Genomic DNA, 20,257 nt, shown 5'->3' with positions numbered 1-20,257 from the left:
CTGTCTGTCTTTCTCTATCTTTATATTTCCCCAGTGTTTAGCACATTGCCTGGCACATAGTAAGCATTTAATAAATGCTTATTGACTAATTGTCCCACTCTACTCGAGACATTATAGAAATAGGTGTACATCATTCACATTATTGCAGCTCACCATTAGAAACAACACCAAATTTTCATTTTTGACATGTTGGTTGAGTCACTTTTTCCTTGCCTGTGTACAACAAATTGTTTCAATTAAGCTTGGCTCCATTGCCTTTCAGTTGGCAGCTCTTCCTGACTAGTTAGCTGGAACCCTGGGGGTCTCCATTATGTACTCATTCATTCACACAATGGGCATCAAGACCTATGTGGTGAAGATTTAACCTGCTTTCAGATTTCTGGAAAATGGTGAAAGTGGTCACTATTTGGCATATGCAGAAACAGGCATATTTGTCAGCGTAGGCCAAGGATAGAAAAGCACATTGAAAAATTCTTCTGGAATAAAAACAAACATTGAGATGGAATATTTTAAACCACATAAAAACTAACTAAAATTTTAGAAAACAAGTTCAGCAAAAAAACCAAAAAAAAAAACAAACAAACAAAAAAAAAAAAAACAAAAACCTATAAATGAAATTTTAAAAAGAACTACATAAAAAACAAAACATGAATAACGCTTCAACAATTAGTTCATCTCAAGCATTTCATGAATTTCACATGACTCACCCACTTTTCCTCAATATCTTCATGATTACCATATCAGCAGTAATAATGCTCTGTTGTTCTACTGCCAAATATACATATCAACATAGCCATGACATTCTTGAATGCAAAATATTATACTGCTCATCCTTGTTTGTTGTTTCTATAATAAGATTAATTTTTGTTCCCTTACCCACCTCATATAATCTCATGCCACCCCCCTACATCCTTTCAATCAGTGGTTTGTTTTTCCTTTGAATACTATTGTTTTCTTCCTTTCTTTTCAATTTTCATTATGATATGAATTATCCATAAGTTAACAGAGATCTTTTTTAGTTATTCTAAAGATGTATTTCTGAACTATAGATACGGAATCTTCTCTAATAAATCAATTCAATAAGGACCCTAGGTTATAGTTCCTGGTAGAGGGCACTGAAAAACTGTTCAAAGATGACCCTCATCCCTTTGAAAAAGGGGATGGAGTGAGTAGTTAAGAAACCATGGCTGAAAATTTAAAACTTCCCTTTGTGGTGGATCATTAATAATAACTGGGAAAACAATCTGAGTTATAAAATATATTAGCAAAATAGGTGTGATAATCAGGTCAATGTACTCCCCATTGGATCAAAGCCTTGAATACAGAATGAGACATATTTTTGTGAATGACAAACAATTAATGAAAAGAAAATACTTCACCAGGATATAAAATTAGGTAATTTGATTTGTAATTGGAGGAAAAATTAGGGACTTTGCAAGTTGGAAATCAGAAAAAGAATTGTCCTATTCCTCCCCAAATATCTGTATGATCAAAATAACATGGTAACCATAACTGATTGTCTAGGACAGGGCCAGTTTTCAGATATGACATAAGGGTTGCTTGAGATGTATAATTGTTAGAAATTCTTTGCATCAGTCTTCAGGTCTGCCTATGTTTCTGGTTGGCACACCCTAGTCTCTAAGCAGCAAGTAGAAGTAGTCCAGCTTCTCAGGTATTCAGGAATAAGTTCAAACACTGCAATAAAAATTCCTATAATTGAATAAAATTTTCTTACAAGAGAGAAATTGGACTAGACCCATAATTGAAAATAGAAAGGGAAGGAAACTAGATCTAGAACTGAGTCACAAAATAGAGTCAGCATGATTCACTCAATTCCAATACCTTTCATCCTTTTTTTGATAGGCATTGTTTTAAATGGTCACTTCTCTTAAACTATACTTGAAATACTTTGAAACAGAATTGTCCATGTACAGATGTCTAAATGGAACTCAGTTTTAATGGAAACTTGGGAAAAACTTAATATGTATTTAAAAAAAATATATATATATATATTTAAACATGATTCATATGCATAAGGTTTAATGAGAAGCACCCTATGAATCTAACAAACTGTTTTCAAAAGCACCTTTTCCCTTTGATGTTTCCCAGTGGTAAACCTGTATAACAAAATGGACAATATAAAACATTTTGGCAGCAGTTCAACACTTGCATTCTCTTAGCTTAGCAGGGAACAGGACAAAATGGTATAAGTGGAGAAATGGTGTGGTTGACAAAGGATGTGAGTGGGCTATGCTGCCCACAGGATTCCTCAGAGGAGTTTCCCTAATACTAGTGGAGACTTGATTCATGGTTGGCAAACAATGTATATATGGTACCTGAATGTGTTTCTATAGATTTTCTATATCTATGAAATATATCTACATATGTATACATACATATAAACAGATAAACATATATATATATCTATATATCTATATCTATATCTATATCTATATAGTGTGTGTGTGTATAATGGAGAGTACTACACCAAACAATACTGCAAAACATGGAGATTATTTACATTCTAATAACTAGGAAATGATTAGTTACTGATGTGGGAGACATTTCTAAATCAGTTATCTACAATCAGATCATCAACATTTTAGGGCTAAGCTCAAAAGTAATACCAGATCAGTTAAAGATATGAAAGACAACTTGGGAAATAATCATCTATCTAAAAAATTATTGATGCTAAAAAATGGAAATGGATAATAGAACAGACATAGACAGAACATCACAATTCCCTAGGGAGATTTAACTGTTATAAATCAGTTGCCACAATGAAGAGACAAAAAGAAAAAACGTTTGCTGCACCTTTAGCAGCAAACTCTTGTATATCCTTCCTTAGTGGAGAGATATGACCACCAGTTTAGAACAACAACAACAAAAAGACTCCTTTGTAAAATCTGACTGAAAATAATGATAAAAGATTGAATTTTTAAGCAGAAATGACATAAAATAACAAGAAACCATGGTGGGGGAGGGGGGAAAGTTACGGAAATCTTTTGAGAATAGACAAAAATGTTCTATGAAGATTTCCAAATAAATGCTTTTTTTCCATCAATAATAGCGGAATCATATTTGGACTCTATTATCATATTTCTCCAGTAAACTATGTTAGTAAGGAGATCATTACTAAAAAAAATAAAATGGCAAAAAACAGATGAATGAAAAAAAGTACAGTTTAAGGGTAAAGAAGGTGTTGAAAGATTGATTCTCAAGATATCTGGAAGAGGAGAGGCTATCACATGTTTAGGGAAACATATAGATTATTATTAAAAGTGTGATTGAAAAATATCAATAACATGTCTAATTTTCTATCTTAATAAAACAACCACATGAATAATCTATACACAAAGGGATTTTTTGTTGAAGGTATGAGAAGGTATCCCCTAGAAGATCTAGGTCTGATATATAATGAGAACCACAATGTGGGAGTGAAAGGAATTTTATTAAAGGAGGTAAAGGTTAAATGTAAGGGTTAGGGGTGGGGAGATCATATTTCCAGCAACAGTAGGAATTTCCAGCAAATACTGAAAACTGCAGCATATGTGGGAACTTTGTAATATTACTGATTTATTCAGAATAGAGACTTCAACAAGTCTATTTAAGCATCTTTCTCATTTAGATCTCCCCTGAGTTATACAGTTGTCACAAATAAAGGAGTTCTGATTCTAGACTTGCAGAGCAAATATTGCAAATAGTTCTATTGGCAGGTTTCAAGAATGGTCATTATTGAAGCACATGTGTTTGTGTGTGTATGTATATATACTACACATATATACATATACATATATATATATATACATATACATATATGGAGAGAGAGAGAAAGAAAGAGAGAGAGAGAGAGAGAGAGAGAGAGAGAGAGAGAGAGAGAGAGAGAGAGAGAGAGAGAGAGAGAGAGAAAAGAGAAGAGAGGAGGGGAAGGAAGGGAGAAGGGAAGGGAGGGGACAGGGAACTGGGTCCATATTCTCACCATCACTGAAGGACCCTTAGTTTGAGATCCAGGCACATGACTAGGACTAGGCTCAGTGTTGAGGAACCTTCCCTCTAATGATAGAGGGTCTTGAGGTCCTTTCCTCAAAGTGTTTGATTTGCTACATCCTACCTTAGGTAAAAAAAAAAAAAATTAGCTTAAGACTTAGACTTAAGGCTTATGTCGAGATCTCCACAAATAAGGGAGGATTGTAATAGAGATATTCAATGTACTCTAGGAATCAAGTACTCATAATATTTTAATTGAATATTTAGAAGAATATTTTTAAAACTTCCTTTATTATTTCCCTAGGAAATATTAAGAATTATTTCTGCAGCCCCAAACCTTTTTTATACTATTCCTTTTAAGAAAATAGATAGAATAAAGTTGAGGTCTTCCCCCCCTCCCCCAGGCAATTCGGGTTAAATGACCTGCTCTGGGGCACACATCTGGGAAGTGTTAAGTGTCTGAGGCCACTTTTGAACTCAGGTCCTCCTGACTTCTGAGAAAAGGAATAGTAGCATTTACCAGAATGCCAAAGGGGTCTGTGACTCAAAAATATTAAAACCCCTTGCTTTAGATGATAAGGTCTTCCAAATGCTCCTGTTTATGGTAACATTATGCTCATTTCATCAATCTCTAGAACATTGAAGATACATCATCCCATAAGAGTTTGATCCATCTACATAGGAAAAAAAAGTAGATGAAGAATGTCTCTTGTTTGGGTTGTGATATGTAATTGAATATGATGCTTCTTCACTAGTATAATATCTTGAACAAACCCAGCAAATGGACAATGAGATGAACCCAGAATTGTATAGAATTACTAGTTGGGTTGTCTTAGGAAATTTCAAAGTTCTTTTAATCATTCCAGGTAAATTAATTGACCAGATTTCTCCCTGAAATAAAGACATCTTTTTAAACACCAATATATATTTTTTAATGATAATATATACATGCAAGTCAAGGAATAGTATAGACTACAAAATTTAAAATGAGGATTACTCAAAAGTCAGGGTAGAATTAAACAAACTGTAGCATATTATATTAAGGAATTACACAGAAATAATATAAAGAATGTCATCAAAGAAATACGTGAGTAGAAAAAATGGGTCTAATATATGGAAGATAGCCCTGATTTTAGAGGGAAGTTTTAATTTTATTTAGGCAAATTTCCCTCCTTCCCCCCATTCTTTCTTTTTTGGATTTCACAAATACAAATATTTTACTTTGCAATTTTTTTTTACATTTTATTAGGTAATAAAATTATTTTAACTAATGCCTTTAAAATAACATTATTACTTCTTAATAACATAACTAACTTATAAGAAAAGTAGGTAAGCAAAGCAAACTGTGACAAAGACCATACTTAATAGCATGTGCTGTTGTTCAATTATGAGTACTTTTCATGACCCCTATTTGGGATTTTCTCGGCAAAAAATGGTCTGTCATTTCCTTCTCCAGTTCATTTGACAGATGAGTAAACTGAGGAAAAAGGGTTAAGTAACTTGCCCAGGGCCAGTGTCTGAGGCTAGATTTAAACTCAGGAAAAGAAGTCTTCCAGACTCTACCCACTATATCACCTAGCTATGCAATATTTCAAACCTATAGTTTATCACCTCTCTATTGAAAGGACAGAAGTGTGGTCTTCAGATACCAAGACTGTTCATTACACTTAATTTGAATTTTGATGTCCACAAGTGTTTTCATTTTTAAATTTACATTATTGAAGTTATATATACTATATATCATTCTTTTGGTTCTGCTTTCTTCATTTTGCATCAATTTGTAAGAATGTTTCTATGTGTTTTTGAAATCCCACATTCCTTACTTATAATGCAATAGTATTCCATCACATTCATATTTGTTTTGTCAAATCTTTTTTGAACTGTAGTTTATGACTCTAATGTGGGGGGTTGTGACACTATGATTTATTATCAGTAAATGTTTGATTTGCATACCTACATATCTGAATTGCATAAAAGTATCTTAGGCAAAAGGAGTCACAAATGGGGAAGTTTAAGAAGCCCTGTTTCACTCAATTTCATTTGATAGTGCTACTTTGTATCCAGAGTATTGCTATCACAAGAAGTATGTCTATTTTGGTACATGTGTAATCTTTCAATCTTCTTTGATTTCTTTGGAAACATGAGTTAAGTTAGTGGGATTCCTGGGTAAAGATAACTTAGTGTCTTTTCTCCAATAAACCCAAATTATTCTCCAGAAGAATTGGACCAATTTCTAGCATTGCCAAAAGTATGTTAATGTTTGATTTCTTATAATGCTTCCAATATTGACTTTATATTTTATTGCCTTTGCCAATTTGATGGGGTATAAGGTAAAAACAAAGAAGTTGTTTTGAATGTATTTCTTTTATTACTTGTGATTTGGAGTATTTTTTTCATATAGTTAATATTTATATTTCCTCTTTTGAAACACATATGCACATGTATATATGTATGTAAAATACATGTTTATATATTATATAATATATATGCAAAATCAGTTCAGAGGAAAAATCTGTCTACAAGTATCTATGTCTCACTATCTTTGTATGTATGTATGTATCTATCTATCTATCTATTAATATAGAAAGATTTTTCCCTGAACTCTGTGATTTCTTCAGTGTGAGGGAGTCCTAGTGTAGAATTTCCTCTTATTAATGCAGATAGAGAACCCGCTGATGCACAGAGTGGTTAACTAACTTGTCTAGAGCTTCATACCTATATCAGGGATGATACTTGGACCTAGGTCTTCCTGCTTCCAAGGCACACCTTACTGACCCTCATATCTCCGTTTCCCCATTTATCTTAGAGATAAGACTTTTGTCAGATATTTGATGCATAATTTCCACCCCACTCAGTATTATTCCTTCTTATTGTAGTTCTCTTAATTTTATAATTCCCCTTCCTTCCTTCATGGAAATTACTCTTTTAAAATGTTTTGCATGACTTTACATATATAACCAAATCAAATTGCTTGCCTTCTCAAGGATGGGGAGGGATAGAAGGGAAGGAGAGAATCTGGAATCCAAAATTTTTTTAAATGTTAATTTATTCTATGTAATTGGGAAATATTTAACAATATGAATTTTTAAAAATTAAAAAAAATTACTCATTTTTATCTTTTCTATTCTTCTCTATCTCTTGTTTGGTTATGGATTAAATATGCTCCCTAAAATTGGTTATGGACTATTTCCTTACATTCTCCTCAATTAAAAAAATTGGAGCTCTACTTTTAATGCCACTAATATTGTCTTTAAAGATACCATAATTATGGTACACTTGTAGTCAGGAAAGCTTGGTTTTAATCTCATCTGAAACATTGACTTTGTGATCTAACACAAATCATTCCATTTCTCTCTCCTTTTCTTTTATAATAAGGGAGAATAATATTTCATTTATAATAAGGGGGAATAATATTTCATTTATAATAAGGGGGAATAATATTTCATTTATAATAAGGGAGAATAATATTTCATTTATAATAAGGGAGAATAATATTTCATTTATCTACATCAGGAGAAAGAACCTTTGGCAGAAATTCTTAACCTTGGATCTGTGAACTTAAAATTTTTTTTTTAAATGACTATGTCAATATAATTGGTTTTCTTTGTAATCCTATGTACTTTATGCATTTAAAAACCTTATTCTGAGTCGTTGCTCGACAGAGTGGGTTCAAAACATAAAAAAGATTAAGAACTATTGCTATAGAGGATAGAGCATTTATTAAGTACCTGTAATATGCAAGGCACATTATACATTTTCTCATATAATTGCATATATCTCATATAATCCTCATATAATATATATATATACATATATATATATATATATATATGTCATATAATCTTTACATATTATCTCATGATCCTTACTGGGAGGTAAGTGCTATTACAACTCCTATTTTATAGTTGAAGTAAATAGAGATAAAAGCAAGTTTCTGTGGCAGAATTTGAATCCAGGTCTTCCAGACTAGGTGCAGCATCCTATACATTATATCTTTTTTTTTTTTTTTTAATAGCTTTTTATTTACCAGATATATGCATGGGTAATTTTTCAGTATTGACAATTGCAAAACCTTCTGTTCCAATTTTTCCCCTCCTTCCCCCCACCCCTCCCCCAGATGGCAGGTTGACCAATACATGTTATATATGTTAAAATATAAATTAAATACAATATATGCCTATACATTACATCTTGACTACACCACCTGGCTGCAGACTTGGGTTCACTTCCGATCTCTGATCCAGATTGGTAACCTCTCGGTTCTTTAGTCTACTCTAAAAGCAAGTGCAGAGCAGGTACCTACCTGCATTGGTAAGAGGACTTTCCCTTCACTGAAGCGCCTATGCTAATGAAACCCCAGGTCTGGTGTCTGCCCCTCCTCCCGTAACAAAACCCAAACTTATCTTACAGGATTGTTGGAAAGCTGTGTTTGTGTGGATGGTCAGTGGTGCGGTTTGGGGGGTCTTGTTGCTGTGATTTATTGTATTGATTGGCTTTTTAACTGTTATTAACCATGCTTGGATTCCAGAATAGGCTTTTACTTCGTTATAACGGATCATTCCTTAAATGCATCGATGGTCACTCCTCTTTCAGGATAAGTTCACCTAAGGGGAGACTCCATCAGGAGGCACACAAGACCCTTTTAAGCCAGGAACCACACGGCTTTGGTCCATGTTTCGGATACGGATTGAAAGGGGACACCTACTCCACCGGGGGCTCACCGTTGGTGCCGGACCCTCGCTTCCTTCCAGACCGACATTCCCTAAGGAGCGGGCCCAGATCCCTCGCCCTCTGGCTTCCCCTCCGAACCCACAGGGAACGATGGGACACGTAGTTCCCATCCTCAAGTCCTCTAAGTCCAGATTTTCGTTGCCGAGGGTAGCCCTATCCTTGGGGAAAAGTAGGACAGCGGAAGGGGGAGCGCGTGCGTGGAGACGGGGTGAAGACCTCCGGCACGCTTCTTCTGGAATAGACCTAGAAGCTGTTACTTTTCCTGATTCACACCGGCACCCCTCCGAGGCCGGGGCCCCAATGGCGGGCCTGGTGGAGGAGAACTACAATTCCCAGAAACCCCCGTGTCTACGGCACCCGAGGGACTCCTTCGCCGAACATCCTCCGGGCCCCCGCCTCTCTGTGGTGCTTCTATAAACACACGGGAGAAACTGTCATGGACGGGGAGGAGGCCGCGGCGGCTGAGGGGGACGTTTGGGACCACTCCTGGGACTCCCCGGCCCATTTCTGAACGGGCCTCTTCTCCCAGGGGCATCGGCATCCGACAGGGCTAGAGGCTAGACCCGAGGACTCGCAGAAAAAAAATAAATCTCCTTCGTTCCCCGGAGGCGGAGCTGGCCGGCCGGGCCAGGCAGTGAGGCCCGGTCTGCGAGCCTGTGGACATGGATGACAGCAAGGTAAGCCCTGGGCCGCCCCAGTCGTGACTGCCCACCCGGCTCGGCTTATGGGAGGGCCGCCCCACAGCGTGGGGAGCTCCGCCCGAGGCAGGCAGCGCACCGGGCCGGGAGTGACGGGGGATGGGGGGCAGCCTTCCTGGAGGTCCCTCTCCTCCCAAGTTAGCTTTCCCATCCTTAGAGCCAGCCCAGGCTTGTTTGCGACCCTTGGCCTTTTCTATATCCACCTAAGTGAAATGAACCTAATGAGGGGTCCGCACACCAGGAGGGGTGGGGACGGGGGGAGGCAGCTTGACCCTTCCTAGTGTGGGATCCCTTAGCTAAGTGACTCTCCACTTGTTTGCCCCAAATCCCTTTAGGCTGAAAGCCCTTCTATCTCTGAGACTAATTCTTATGGCTGGGGTGCCCTTGCCTCCCCACGCCCTTTCCACCTCATTCCGAAATGTGATCTCCTCTGGAGAGCTTCGTCAGGGCTAGCGGCGGGCGGTGGGGAGAGCGCTGGGCTGTGAAGTCCAGCTTCAGACACTTACCAGCTGTGCGACCCTTGGCGCGTCACTCACTGTTTGCCTCAATTTCCTTATCTGTAAAATGAGCTGGAGAAGGAAATAGCAAATCATTCTAGTATTTTTGACAAGAAAATCCTAAATGGGGTCACGAAGAGTTAGACGTGACTGAAATAACCTAACAACTAACAGAAGAGGGGTTTATCTGATGAACAGCAGTGAACTCCTCTTTTCTTGCTGAGACATCTTTCTTGTTTCACTTTCCTCTCATTAATTTCTCTCTTAATCCAGGGTATTTTGCTTTGGTAGATAATGGTATTGGGTGATTAATTCATACACCAAAATATCCTATGATTATATTTATCTAACTTCGTATGAGGATAGCTTATATAGCAAATTTCTTAAGGACAAAATACTATTTCCCATTTAAATGTTGGAAAACTCATCTCTGTGAATAAGAAATAATTTGACGTTTATAAAACTGATTTTTTTTTTTTTTGAAGTAGAAATCAGGCTTTCTCAATGCTTCCCTGGTGACCAGCCTCTTTACATTATCTGTTCCTTTAACATATATATATATATATATATATATATATATATATATATATATTTATGTATATATATGTTATATATTTAACATATATATATATTTATGTATATATATGTTATATATTTAACATATATATATATATATAACAATATATAACAATATATAACAATATATATATATATATATAAATTTTTTTTTTTTTTTTTTTGCGTCCAATTTTTTTTTCTCTCTCATCTTTTCTCCTGTGAGAGAGTTTCTGATATGGAGGTGCATACAAAGGTAGGGTGGTGAGAATTACCTTAGTTTATGTGATGTTTAGTCTTCTCTGTCAGGGGATAGATAAGGTGTTTTGTCTTCAGCTCTCTGGATTGGTGGTTTATCATTGCATTGATCAGTTGTAAAATCTTTCAAAGTTGATTTCTTTACAATTCTATTGTCATTGTAGAAATTATTCTCCCAGCTTTGTTCATTTCACTCTGCATCATTTCATACGCTTATTTCCAGTTTTCCCTGAAACTTCCTTTAAAAAAAGTGACTTTGAAACGGTCCATTTCATCCTTTTTTATGATACAGCAATATTTCGTTATATTCACATAACTTAATTTGTGTAGTCATTCCTCAATGGGTGGCTTCCCCCTTAGTTTCTAGTTTTTTGTCACTACAAAAAGAGCTGCTATAAATATGATTATATATTTGAGGGCTTTTTTCCTTTCTTTGATCTTTTTAGGCTATAGGCTTGTTAATGATATAGTTGATTCAAAGGCTTAGAGTTAAGTGACTTTTGGAGTACAGGTCCAAATTACTTGTCAGAATGATTGAACTACTTCACAGTGGTCCAGAGCATCAATGTGCTTATTTTCCACAGTTTTTTCAACATTTGATGTTTTCTTTTTTTGTCCTCCTTGTCAATCTGATAAGTATGAAGTCAAAGATCAGAGTTGTTTTGATTTTTTTTCTTAATTATAAATGCTTTGAAGTACTTTTTTATATGGTTGTTGGTAGCCTGGATCTCTTCCTTTGAAAACTGCCTGCTTATATCCCTTAACCATTTGTCATTGAGGAATGACTTAGTCTTATAAATTCGAATCAATTCCCTTATCTGTTTCCCTTCTAATTTTAACTGCATTCTGGTTTTCCACAAGAGCAGATACTCTAGTATGTTTCACTTTTGAGAAAAGACTCAGATTTGCCTTGATTAAGGTATTTAAGTAGTTTATAATAACTTTTTAAATCAAAAGGCTAAACACTATGGACAAAGACAAAAATGAAGTAGTCCTGCTCTCAAGAAGCTTGCATACTGTGTGGGAAATAAGAGATACACAAAGTAGACACAAATAAATTCAAGTTAATTTTAGGGTGGGGGAGATAGCAAAAGTATTACATAGTAGGTGATGCTTAAATTGTGCTTGCAAGGAAAGTAAGAATCCCAAGGGGAAGCTCGGCAGCTCAGTGGGTTGAGTGGTGGGCCTAGAATCAGGAAGAACTAAGTTCAAATTTGACTTCAGACACTTCCTAGCTTTATGACCTTGAGCAGGTCAATCAATCCTATTTGCTTTAGTTTCCTTATTTGTAAAATAAGCTGGAGAAAGAAGTGGCAAGCTATTGTAGCATATTTGTCAAGAAACCCTCCCTCAAAAAAAAGAAGTCATGAAGAATTGAACATAACTGAAAATGACTGAATAACAACAAAAGATTCTAAGTGATGAAAGAAAGGAAAAATGCATTTCAAGCATGGGGGCCACTCAGTACAAAGATATAGAGACTGGAAATGGATTGTTATTAGGCATAGAATGTCAGGTATGAAGATAAGTAAATTAGATTAGTTTGACTGGAGCATAGCATTTGTGAAGGAGAAAAATAGTATGTAGAAATGTAAGCCTGGAAAAACAGATGGGTGTTTTATTGTAAAAGCCTTTAAATGTGAAGTAGAGAGGTTTGAAGTTGATCTTAGAGGCAATCAGGAACCAATGGAGTTGGGTTTTGTTTTTATTTTTTGTTACTTTCCAGATTATTTGTTTTAGGAATATCTCTTTGGTAGTTCTGTGGAGTATGGATTGGTGAAGGAAGAGACTGGAGGCAGAAGACCAAATAGAAGTTCATTACTTCAGTAATCCAGATGAGAAGTGATAAGGGAAAGAAATAGAGTGATGATAGTATTTGAGGGGATACTAAAGATGTTAGGGAGGTAGAATTGATAAAACTTGGCATTTAGTTATATATGTGGAGTGAGGGGGGAGAGAAGAGTTGAGGATGATGTTGAGATTGTAAAATTTGAGCATTGGTAAGAATGGTAGGATCCTTCCTAGAAATAGGATAGTTAGGGAAAAAAAAGGCAGATTTTGGTGGAAAGATGATGACTTCCATTTACAACATGCTAAGTTTGAGATGCCTGCTGGATATACAGTTTGAAATGTACAATAGACTGTTGGTGATACAGTACTGGAACTCAGGAGAAAGTGGTAGAATCAGATATATATTTTGTAGTCATATACTTAGGGATTATATTGAACTAACAAGATTACCAAGAAAGAGAATATATAAAGAAATTAGAAGACCCAAGACAGGATTTTGGGGTATACTTTCAGTTATAAGTGCCTCATGCATATTATAATGCTTGTTGAAGGGAAGAATTTTTTTAAAGAAAAAAGTTAGATGGGTTGTGAAAAGACAGCCACAGATTAATTGTTGGTTCAACAATTGTGGAAAATAACTTATAAATACATTAAGATAGTGACTCAAATGTACATACTCTGACACAGAGATTCTGCTGCTACTCATAAACTTTCAGTAGATCAGGGATTAAAAAAAAAAGAAGAAAAAAGGTCCTATATACATAAAAATTTTTGTAATTGCAAAAACTGCAAAGAAAGCCATTCTCTAGAAATTGGGGAATGGATAAACAAGATGTAATTCCTGACTGCAGTGGAATATTACTGCACTGTTAGAAAATGATGACTATGATGAATATAAGAAGCATAAGAAAATATATGCACCAATGAAAAGAAAAAGAAGCTGAACTAGAGAAATAAATACTTGTTTGATTGGTCCAGCCAAGGATACTGACAAGGGTGGCCAGACAGGTAGGAGGAGAATAGAAGAAAACAGTTTCATAGAAATTTTGGGAAGGAAGAGAATATGCAGAAGGAAAGGGAAGTGAGCAATATCAGAAAGGTTGAGAAGGATGATGACTGAGAAAAAACTATTAGATTGACAATTAAAAGATCATGGTAACTTTAAGAGAACAATTTCAGTTGAGTGATAGAGTTGGAAAGAAAACAGAATGCAAAGAATTGAGAACTGAGTAAAAAAAGAGGAAATGGATGCAGCAGCCATTTCTAGGAATTTGGTGAAGGCGGGAGACTCATAGGAAGGAGGAATATATGTTGGGGTTAAGTGAGGGGTTTGTATAGGCAGTAGGGAGGGAACAAATGGCTAGGGAGAAATTGAAAATTAGAAAGGTGTTGAATGTAGGGGCAGTTTGCTGGAGGGAATGGATGAAAGATCAGTTAGTTATCACTTATTAAAACCCTACTATGTATCAGGCACTGTTATCAAGAAACAATGTTTAATAGAGGAAACAACATGTAAACAACTATATACAAGCACTATATTTAAAAGATCAATTGGGGTGCTCTCAAAAAGAAGTTGCTAAGATTAAAGAGATGGGGAAATGTAACATGTCCTTCTGGCAGTTACAATTACTAGTCTGTCCTAGGCCCAACAGTGTACCTTTGACCACTGACCTTTGCAGTGTCAACTCTACCTGGCTTGCCTCCTCTTGAGGCCTTCAAAGGCCATGATTTCTTGAATCTATAGTTTAATAACCGGTAGCACACTCAAGAATAGCCACGTGTAATCTTAAAAGCCTTTATTATACCTACTCACATAATGCCCTGACTTGATGCCCTGATTTGTTAACCCCCTAGTGAACACCTGGTCTAAAAACCCACGTGTTCACTACCAAACTCCTTACCTTTCTGGGCTATCCATCAGCTTGGCTCAGCTACCCCAGGTTAGGGAGCCAGGTTAAAGAGAGCGACTTGCTGTCTGCAGTGGGCTTATAAAGGGCCTGCGAGGTCACATACACAGCCAACCAGCAAGAGAGCCGTCACCCATTACGAAACTATCTCAATATGGCCAGGATCCTACCCACAGGGCAGTCCTATATCCATAGAGATTACTTCCGGGCCACTCAATCTCCTGTTGCACTGTGGCCGCCCATTTAAAGGACCCTTACAGGGAAAGGCTTCTTGCAGAAGGTGGAACTTTGGCTGAGACTTGAAGGAAGCCAGGGAAGCTGGGGGTAAAAATGAGAAGGGAAAGAGTTCCAGTATATTATTTTAATTGAACTAAGAACTGTTTTTGTTGTTTGAAAAACAAATTGAAATATGTCTCTGTGCATTTGGGTACTGTATAGATAGCTCCTGATTTGGATTGTAGATAAGATAGAGAGTGTCAGACTTTTACAACTCTTAGATCTTCCCTTTTTTTTTTTTGTATAATTTGTGTAAAATATTCTGCAGCATCAAAGCTGGAAAAGACCAAGGAAGTCTGACCCTCCCCTCTTTTTACATGAGACTTGTCCAAAGTCATAGACACAGATAATTCTTTTCCAAAGTCTATATATATTATCTCAATTGAGCCTCAAAGCCCCTTGGTGAGGTAGGTACTACAGGTATTCTCCCTGTTTTCAGTTGAGGTAATTAAGGTTCAGATAGGTTGTGTGATTTGCCCAGGATGATAGCTATCAAGGGCCAGATGCAGAATTTGATCTCATGGCTTCATGACTTCCAAATCTAGCTATTTATCTGTGTTGCCTATTTTGAAAAGATAATAGTAGGAAGGAAAAAAGAAAAAAAAAAGGGGGGGGATAGCAATTAGGAAGGAAGAGAAATACACATCTAGGTTGCAACATTGGTATTATTTTTTTGGAGATCAATGATTTGCCTTTAAAGAATGCAACTATAAGCTATTAGTAAAGTGGATATTTTGAATTATTTTTCTAATAGTGCACTGGTATATGTTTTTCTTTCCTACTGCTATTCTTCCTCTATCCATCCCCTCACTTTTTATTATAGCACACATTTTTGAAAGCTGGGATAGGGTTGCAACTATAAACAACAGAGTTAAATGCTTCATGCAATGATAGACTGTGATCTTGGCTTTATTAGCAACAGTGCTTTGATTGATTGATTTACCCAGCTATAGACAATAGACTGATGGATTCCCAATAGCATCACAAAGGGAACAAAGCTGATAGGCACATTTTTGGATAAACATGACAGAAAGTTGGGTCACAGGATTAGGAATCAATTTGGACTAGGCCAGACTTTAGGCATTTACTTGTTATTGTATCACTTGACACAGTTACTATGTAGTCTCGTTAACTTTTCATGTTAGGTCTTATTTTTCCAACATTAGGGAAACTAAATATTTCTCAGATATTTTAGTACCTTTTGTAATTATTATTCAGTCATTTCAGTCATGTCCACTCTTTGTGGGGATTTTCATAGCCAAGATACTGTAGTAGTTACTGTAGTAGAATACTAGAGATTAAGCATAGCTCCAGAACGCTTCTCTCAAAGAATGATGCAAGTGTGATCATGCATGCTTTTTTTTTTTTTCAAAGCAATTGGGGTTAAGTGACTTGCCCAGTGTCACATAGTAAGTTTTAAGTGTCTGGACTCAGGTCCTTCCCACTGCAGGGCTGGTGTTCTACTGCGCCATCTAGCTGACCCCTCTAATGAATGTTTTTAGAAAGTTCACATCCCCTTAACTACCTGTAATATATGATTGATTTAAATATCCATTCTTTGGAGCTCATGAATCACATGTAAATTTTTTTGTCATTGTTTCTTATTTAAATTTTGACTTTCATTCTCATACTGCTCCTCTTCATTATTCTAGATGTCATGAAGTCACAATCTAAGGTCTACTAATAGTCTATCATTTGCCTTGCTTGGCAGTTTTGGGGCATCATATTACAGATTAGGGCTCAGCCCTACCTTTCAGAGGAGAGGGTAAATGTAGTACCATCTTTGGTTGAAGTCTAATTATAGTATCTTTTTATTTTTTTCAGATTTTCTCTTTCTAATGTAAAGACAAACTTGGTTGACAAGTAAAAAACAGATTTTTGGCATGTTTATGGTCTTTGTAAAGAAAAAAAAAAAAAAAGGAATCACTAGACTTGGAAATCAAATGTGGTTTAAATGTGGCCTGTAGCATTTAATAGCCAAATCATTTTGGTTAAGTTACTTAATTTCTCTGAGTCTTGACTTTCTCTTTGGTAAAATGAGAATTGTATTAGGTATGATGCCTGTTTCATTGGGTATATTATTTTGGGAAACCTTAAAGCACTAAATAGATTAATCATTATCATCACATATTTCTCTAATAATTATGAAGCAAAATTGTGCCAAATCTGGGGCCTCTTGATGTTCTCATGTTGTCTCCTGGCTATGCAACATCTCCACAAAAAACAGAGATCACTAAGTTTTCTTCTTGTGTACTTCATACTCTAGACCTTTTCTGTCTTTTCATCCCAGCTCTATCATCTGTCCTGCACATTTCCATGTAATTTGGTTCCTGCTTTTTAGGTAAAAACCAGTTCATCTAAATTTATCTTTACTATTAGCTACTGATTTATTGATATTCTTTTTTTTTTCATTTCACTAAGTATTATGTGCCTTTTAGTAGGCACCATCCTGGGGATAGTTTCTGTTTTAAAAGATTGACTCTAGATCAAGGATTCTTACCTGGATTTTATGATTTTATATTTTTGGAAAAATATTTTGATAATATGTTGCAACATAATTGACTTTCTTTGTAATCCTATTTTTTTATCCACTAAAAAACATTATGAGAAGTGATCCACAAGATTCACTAGATAGCCAAAGAAATCTGTGATACAAAAAAAGTTAAGAGTCCCTGCCATGGAGTATGGCATGGTAAAATCCATGGCAGGCTAGTGGAGAAAATATTTGTCAAGAAATCAAATTAAATTCATTTATTTACTTAACTCCAGAAAAAATATTTTAAAAAATGTTTGTTTTCCTCTTTACATGCAGAATCATTTTTTAAAAAATTTTTTGGTTATACATGTACTTTTTTTTCCTTTGTACCTAATTTTATGTTTTTACATATTTCCTTATGAATCATTTTGGGAAAGAAAAATTAGAACAAAAGGGAAAACCATGAGAGGAAAAAAAAACAAGAAAAAAAAGTGAATATAGTATTTATTGATTTACATTCATTCTCTATAGTTCTCTCTTGTATTTGCATTTTCCATCAAAAGTTTATTGGGATTGCCTTAGTTCATTGAGCCACTGAGAAGAAGCAAGGCTGTCATAGTTGGTCATTGTAAAATCTTGCTGTTGCTGTGTACAATGTTTCCCTGGTTCTGCTTGTTTTGCTCAGCATTAACTCATGTAAATCTTTCCAGGCCTTTCTAAAATCAGCTTGTTCATAATTTTTATAGAATAATATTCTATTATCTTCATATAGCACAACTTGTTTAGCCATTCCCCAATTGATGGGCATCTACTCATTTTCTAAATCCTTGCCTTTACCAAAAAAAAAAAAAAAAAATCTACTATAAACATTTTTGCCCATGTGTGTCCTTTCCCCCTTTTTAAAAAATTTCTTTGGGATATAGACCTAGTAGTGAAACTGCTGGATCAAAGGGTATACACAGTTTTGTAGCTCTTTGGGCATTCATTTACGTGGCTCTGAATTCTATTAGGGGTAGTATGGATGAAATAGGAACTAGAGGTAGAGTACTATATTCATTGCCTGTAAGATCTTCAAGTACTTGCTTCTGATAGCTATGTGTCCATCAGATTGGACACATATCTATCAGAATGTCCCACCCTCTGCTGTACCAGGCAGAATCTAGAGATGAAAGGGGCTGATATTTTAGTGATCTTCTAATCCAACCCTCTTTTCACAAATGAGTAACTGGGCTTAAAGAAATTAAAAGACCTGAGCCTAAGATCACAGATAAAATGTGGGAAAGTTGGATTTATCTAAAACTCTACTTACTGAAAAATTACAGGATGGAGTTTCCATACTAGGATATCCCTACACTGATAAAGTCACAATTCAGGACCAAAGGAAACACTTTAAGAAGTCTATCTTCTCTAAATTTTATGTTGTGTGATGCTCAATCCTAAGCAAGAGTACAGAAAAGAGAAATGCCATTGAGAAGGGAAAGCTTCTTGGAATAAAAGTTGATTCTTAACTGGGCTTTGAAGGTAGTATAAGATTTGCATTGTTGAGGGAGGAAAAGGGAGAACATTTAGGGTACTAGAGAGAATAATGAACAGGAGAACAAAACATGAGCAAAGGTAGGAATAAGCATACTAAATATGTCAAAGAGACCAGCTAGACTGAATCTCAGAAAACTTGTTAGAGAAAAGGAAGAAGACTGGTAGGTGAGGAGGATTGGATGGTGAGCTTTGACTGTTAATAATGATGCATTTGGATTTGATTCAGTAAGCATTAGGGAAATTATTATAAGTTCTCAAGTAAGAGTGACATAGTCAAATAGTCAAGGAGTTTTATAAGAAGATTAATCTGGTGGTAATGTAAAGGATGAATTAGAGTAAGGAGGATTCTGAAGGCAGGGAGCCCAATCAGAAAAGTAATGTGGGAGTGCCTGTGCTAGAATGGGAACAGGGGGAAGAGATGAATTTGAGAGATCATAAATAATTAACAAGACAAGTAAATGAGTATGGAGAGTCACGATATTAAAAATAACCTTCAAAGGGACATGATTTAAATGTCATTTAAATTTAATCATATTTCATGGTGGTGAACTAATTAATTTTCTAAGTGATTTGAATTTATATGTATTATTTTTCTTTGTCTGGCCATGCATATTTTTTCTTCTCTGACATAGAACAGATAGAATCTTTGTTGCTTCTTTGTATTTGATTCTTTATATCAACTAGTAACTATTTTATTTTCTTTGTTTCTATCCACCTCCCTCTCTGTCTTTCTGTGTTTTTCTTCCTCCCTCTTTCTCTTCCTTTCTTCCTTTTTTTTTTTTCTGGGAGTAGCTTCAGTTTTTGTAAGCTTCCCTGCAACCACAGGGATAAACTAAGCAAAGAAAAACAAATAGACAAGAAGCTCAAAAAATTAAGCAAAGATTTTCCTTTTTTTTTTTTTTTTTTTAAAGGTTATAGTTGGCAATAAGAAAGATACACACTGACAGAACAAGAGGTGGTTTTTAGTTTAGATGATCTTTTTAGTGTAGTATTTTTAGGGTTGCAGAATCTTAAAGCTGTGGTCCTGATCACATTTTATACAGATCACTTCCCTTTTCTTTTGCTTTATCTCCCCTCTAAAAGATGATCACTATGAAACTTGTTTTAAGTGATCTTTTAGATCCCTGGCTGAAGTGAACTGAGCAGAACCAGGAGAACATTGCACAAAATTAATAGCAAATATTGTAAGATGATCAGCTGTGAATGACTTAGCTATTCTCAGCAATACAATGATCCAAGCAAATTCTTTCTTTTTTTTTTTCTTAATTTATTTAAGCTTTTTACTTTTCAAAACACATGCATGGACAATTCTTCAACATTAGTTCTTGCAAAAACTTATGTTCCAGTTTTTCCCCTCTTCCCCCATATCCTCCCCTAGATGACAAGTAGTCCAATATATGTTAAACATGATAGAAATATATGTTAAATCCAATATAGCATACATATTTATATAATTATCGTGCCACATAAGAACAACCAAATCAAACCAATAAAAAAACAAAGAAAAAAAGAGAGAAGCAAAATAAAATGTAAGCAAACAACAAT

The 20,257-nt window shown here is 35.5% G+C and overlaps 1 protein-coding gene across 1 annotated transcript in view; it reads left to right on the top strand.

Annotated features, from left to right (window-relative positions):
- Positions 1-8,846: 8,846 nt before the first annotated feature.
- The window catches only part of CREBL2 (cAMP responsive element binding protein like 2), a 28,625-nt gene continuing 17,214 nt past the window's right edge, over positions 8,847-20,257 (top strand). The window contains exon 1 of the mRNA XM_074269158.1: positions 8,847-9,395. Within this exon, the coding sequence (XP_074125259.1) occupies positions 9,381-9,395 (15 nt within the window). The 5' untranslated portion in view covers positions 8,847-9,380. The remainder of the gene's footprint in view (positions 9,396-20,257) is intronic.

The sequence above is a fragment of the Sminthopsis crassicaudata genome, chromosome 5 (assembly GCF_048593235.1).
Source record: "Sminthopsis crassicaudata isolate SCR6 chromosome 5, ASM4859323v1, whole genome shotgun sequence".
NCBI lineage: Eukaryota > Metazoa > Chordata > Mammalia > Dasyuromorphia > Dasyuridae > Sminthopsis > Sminthopsis crassicaudata.
The sequence above is the reverse complement of the archived record's forward strand: the minus strand, read 5'-3'. Positions and strand labels throughout refer to the sequence as shown.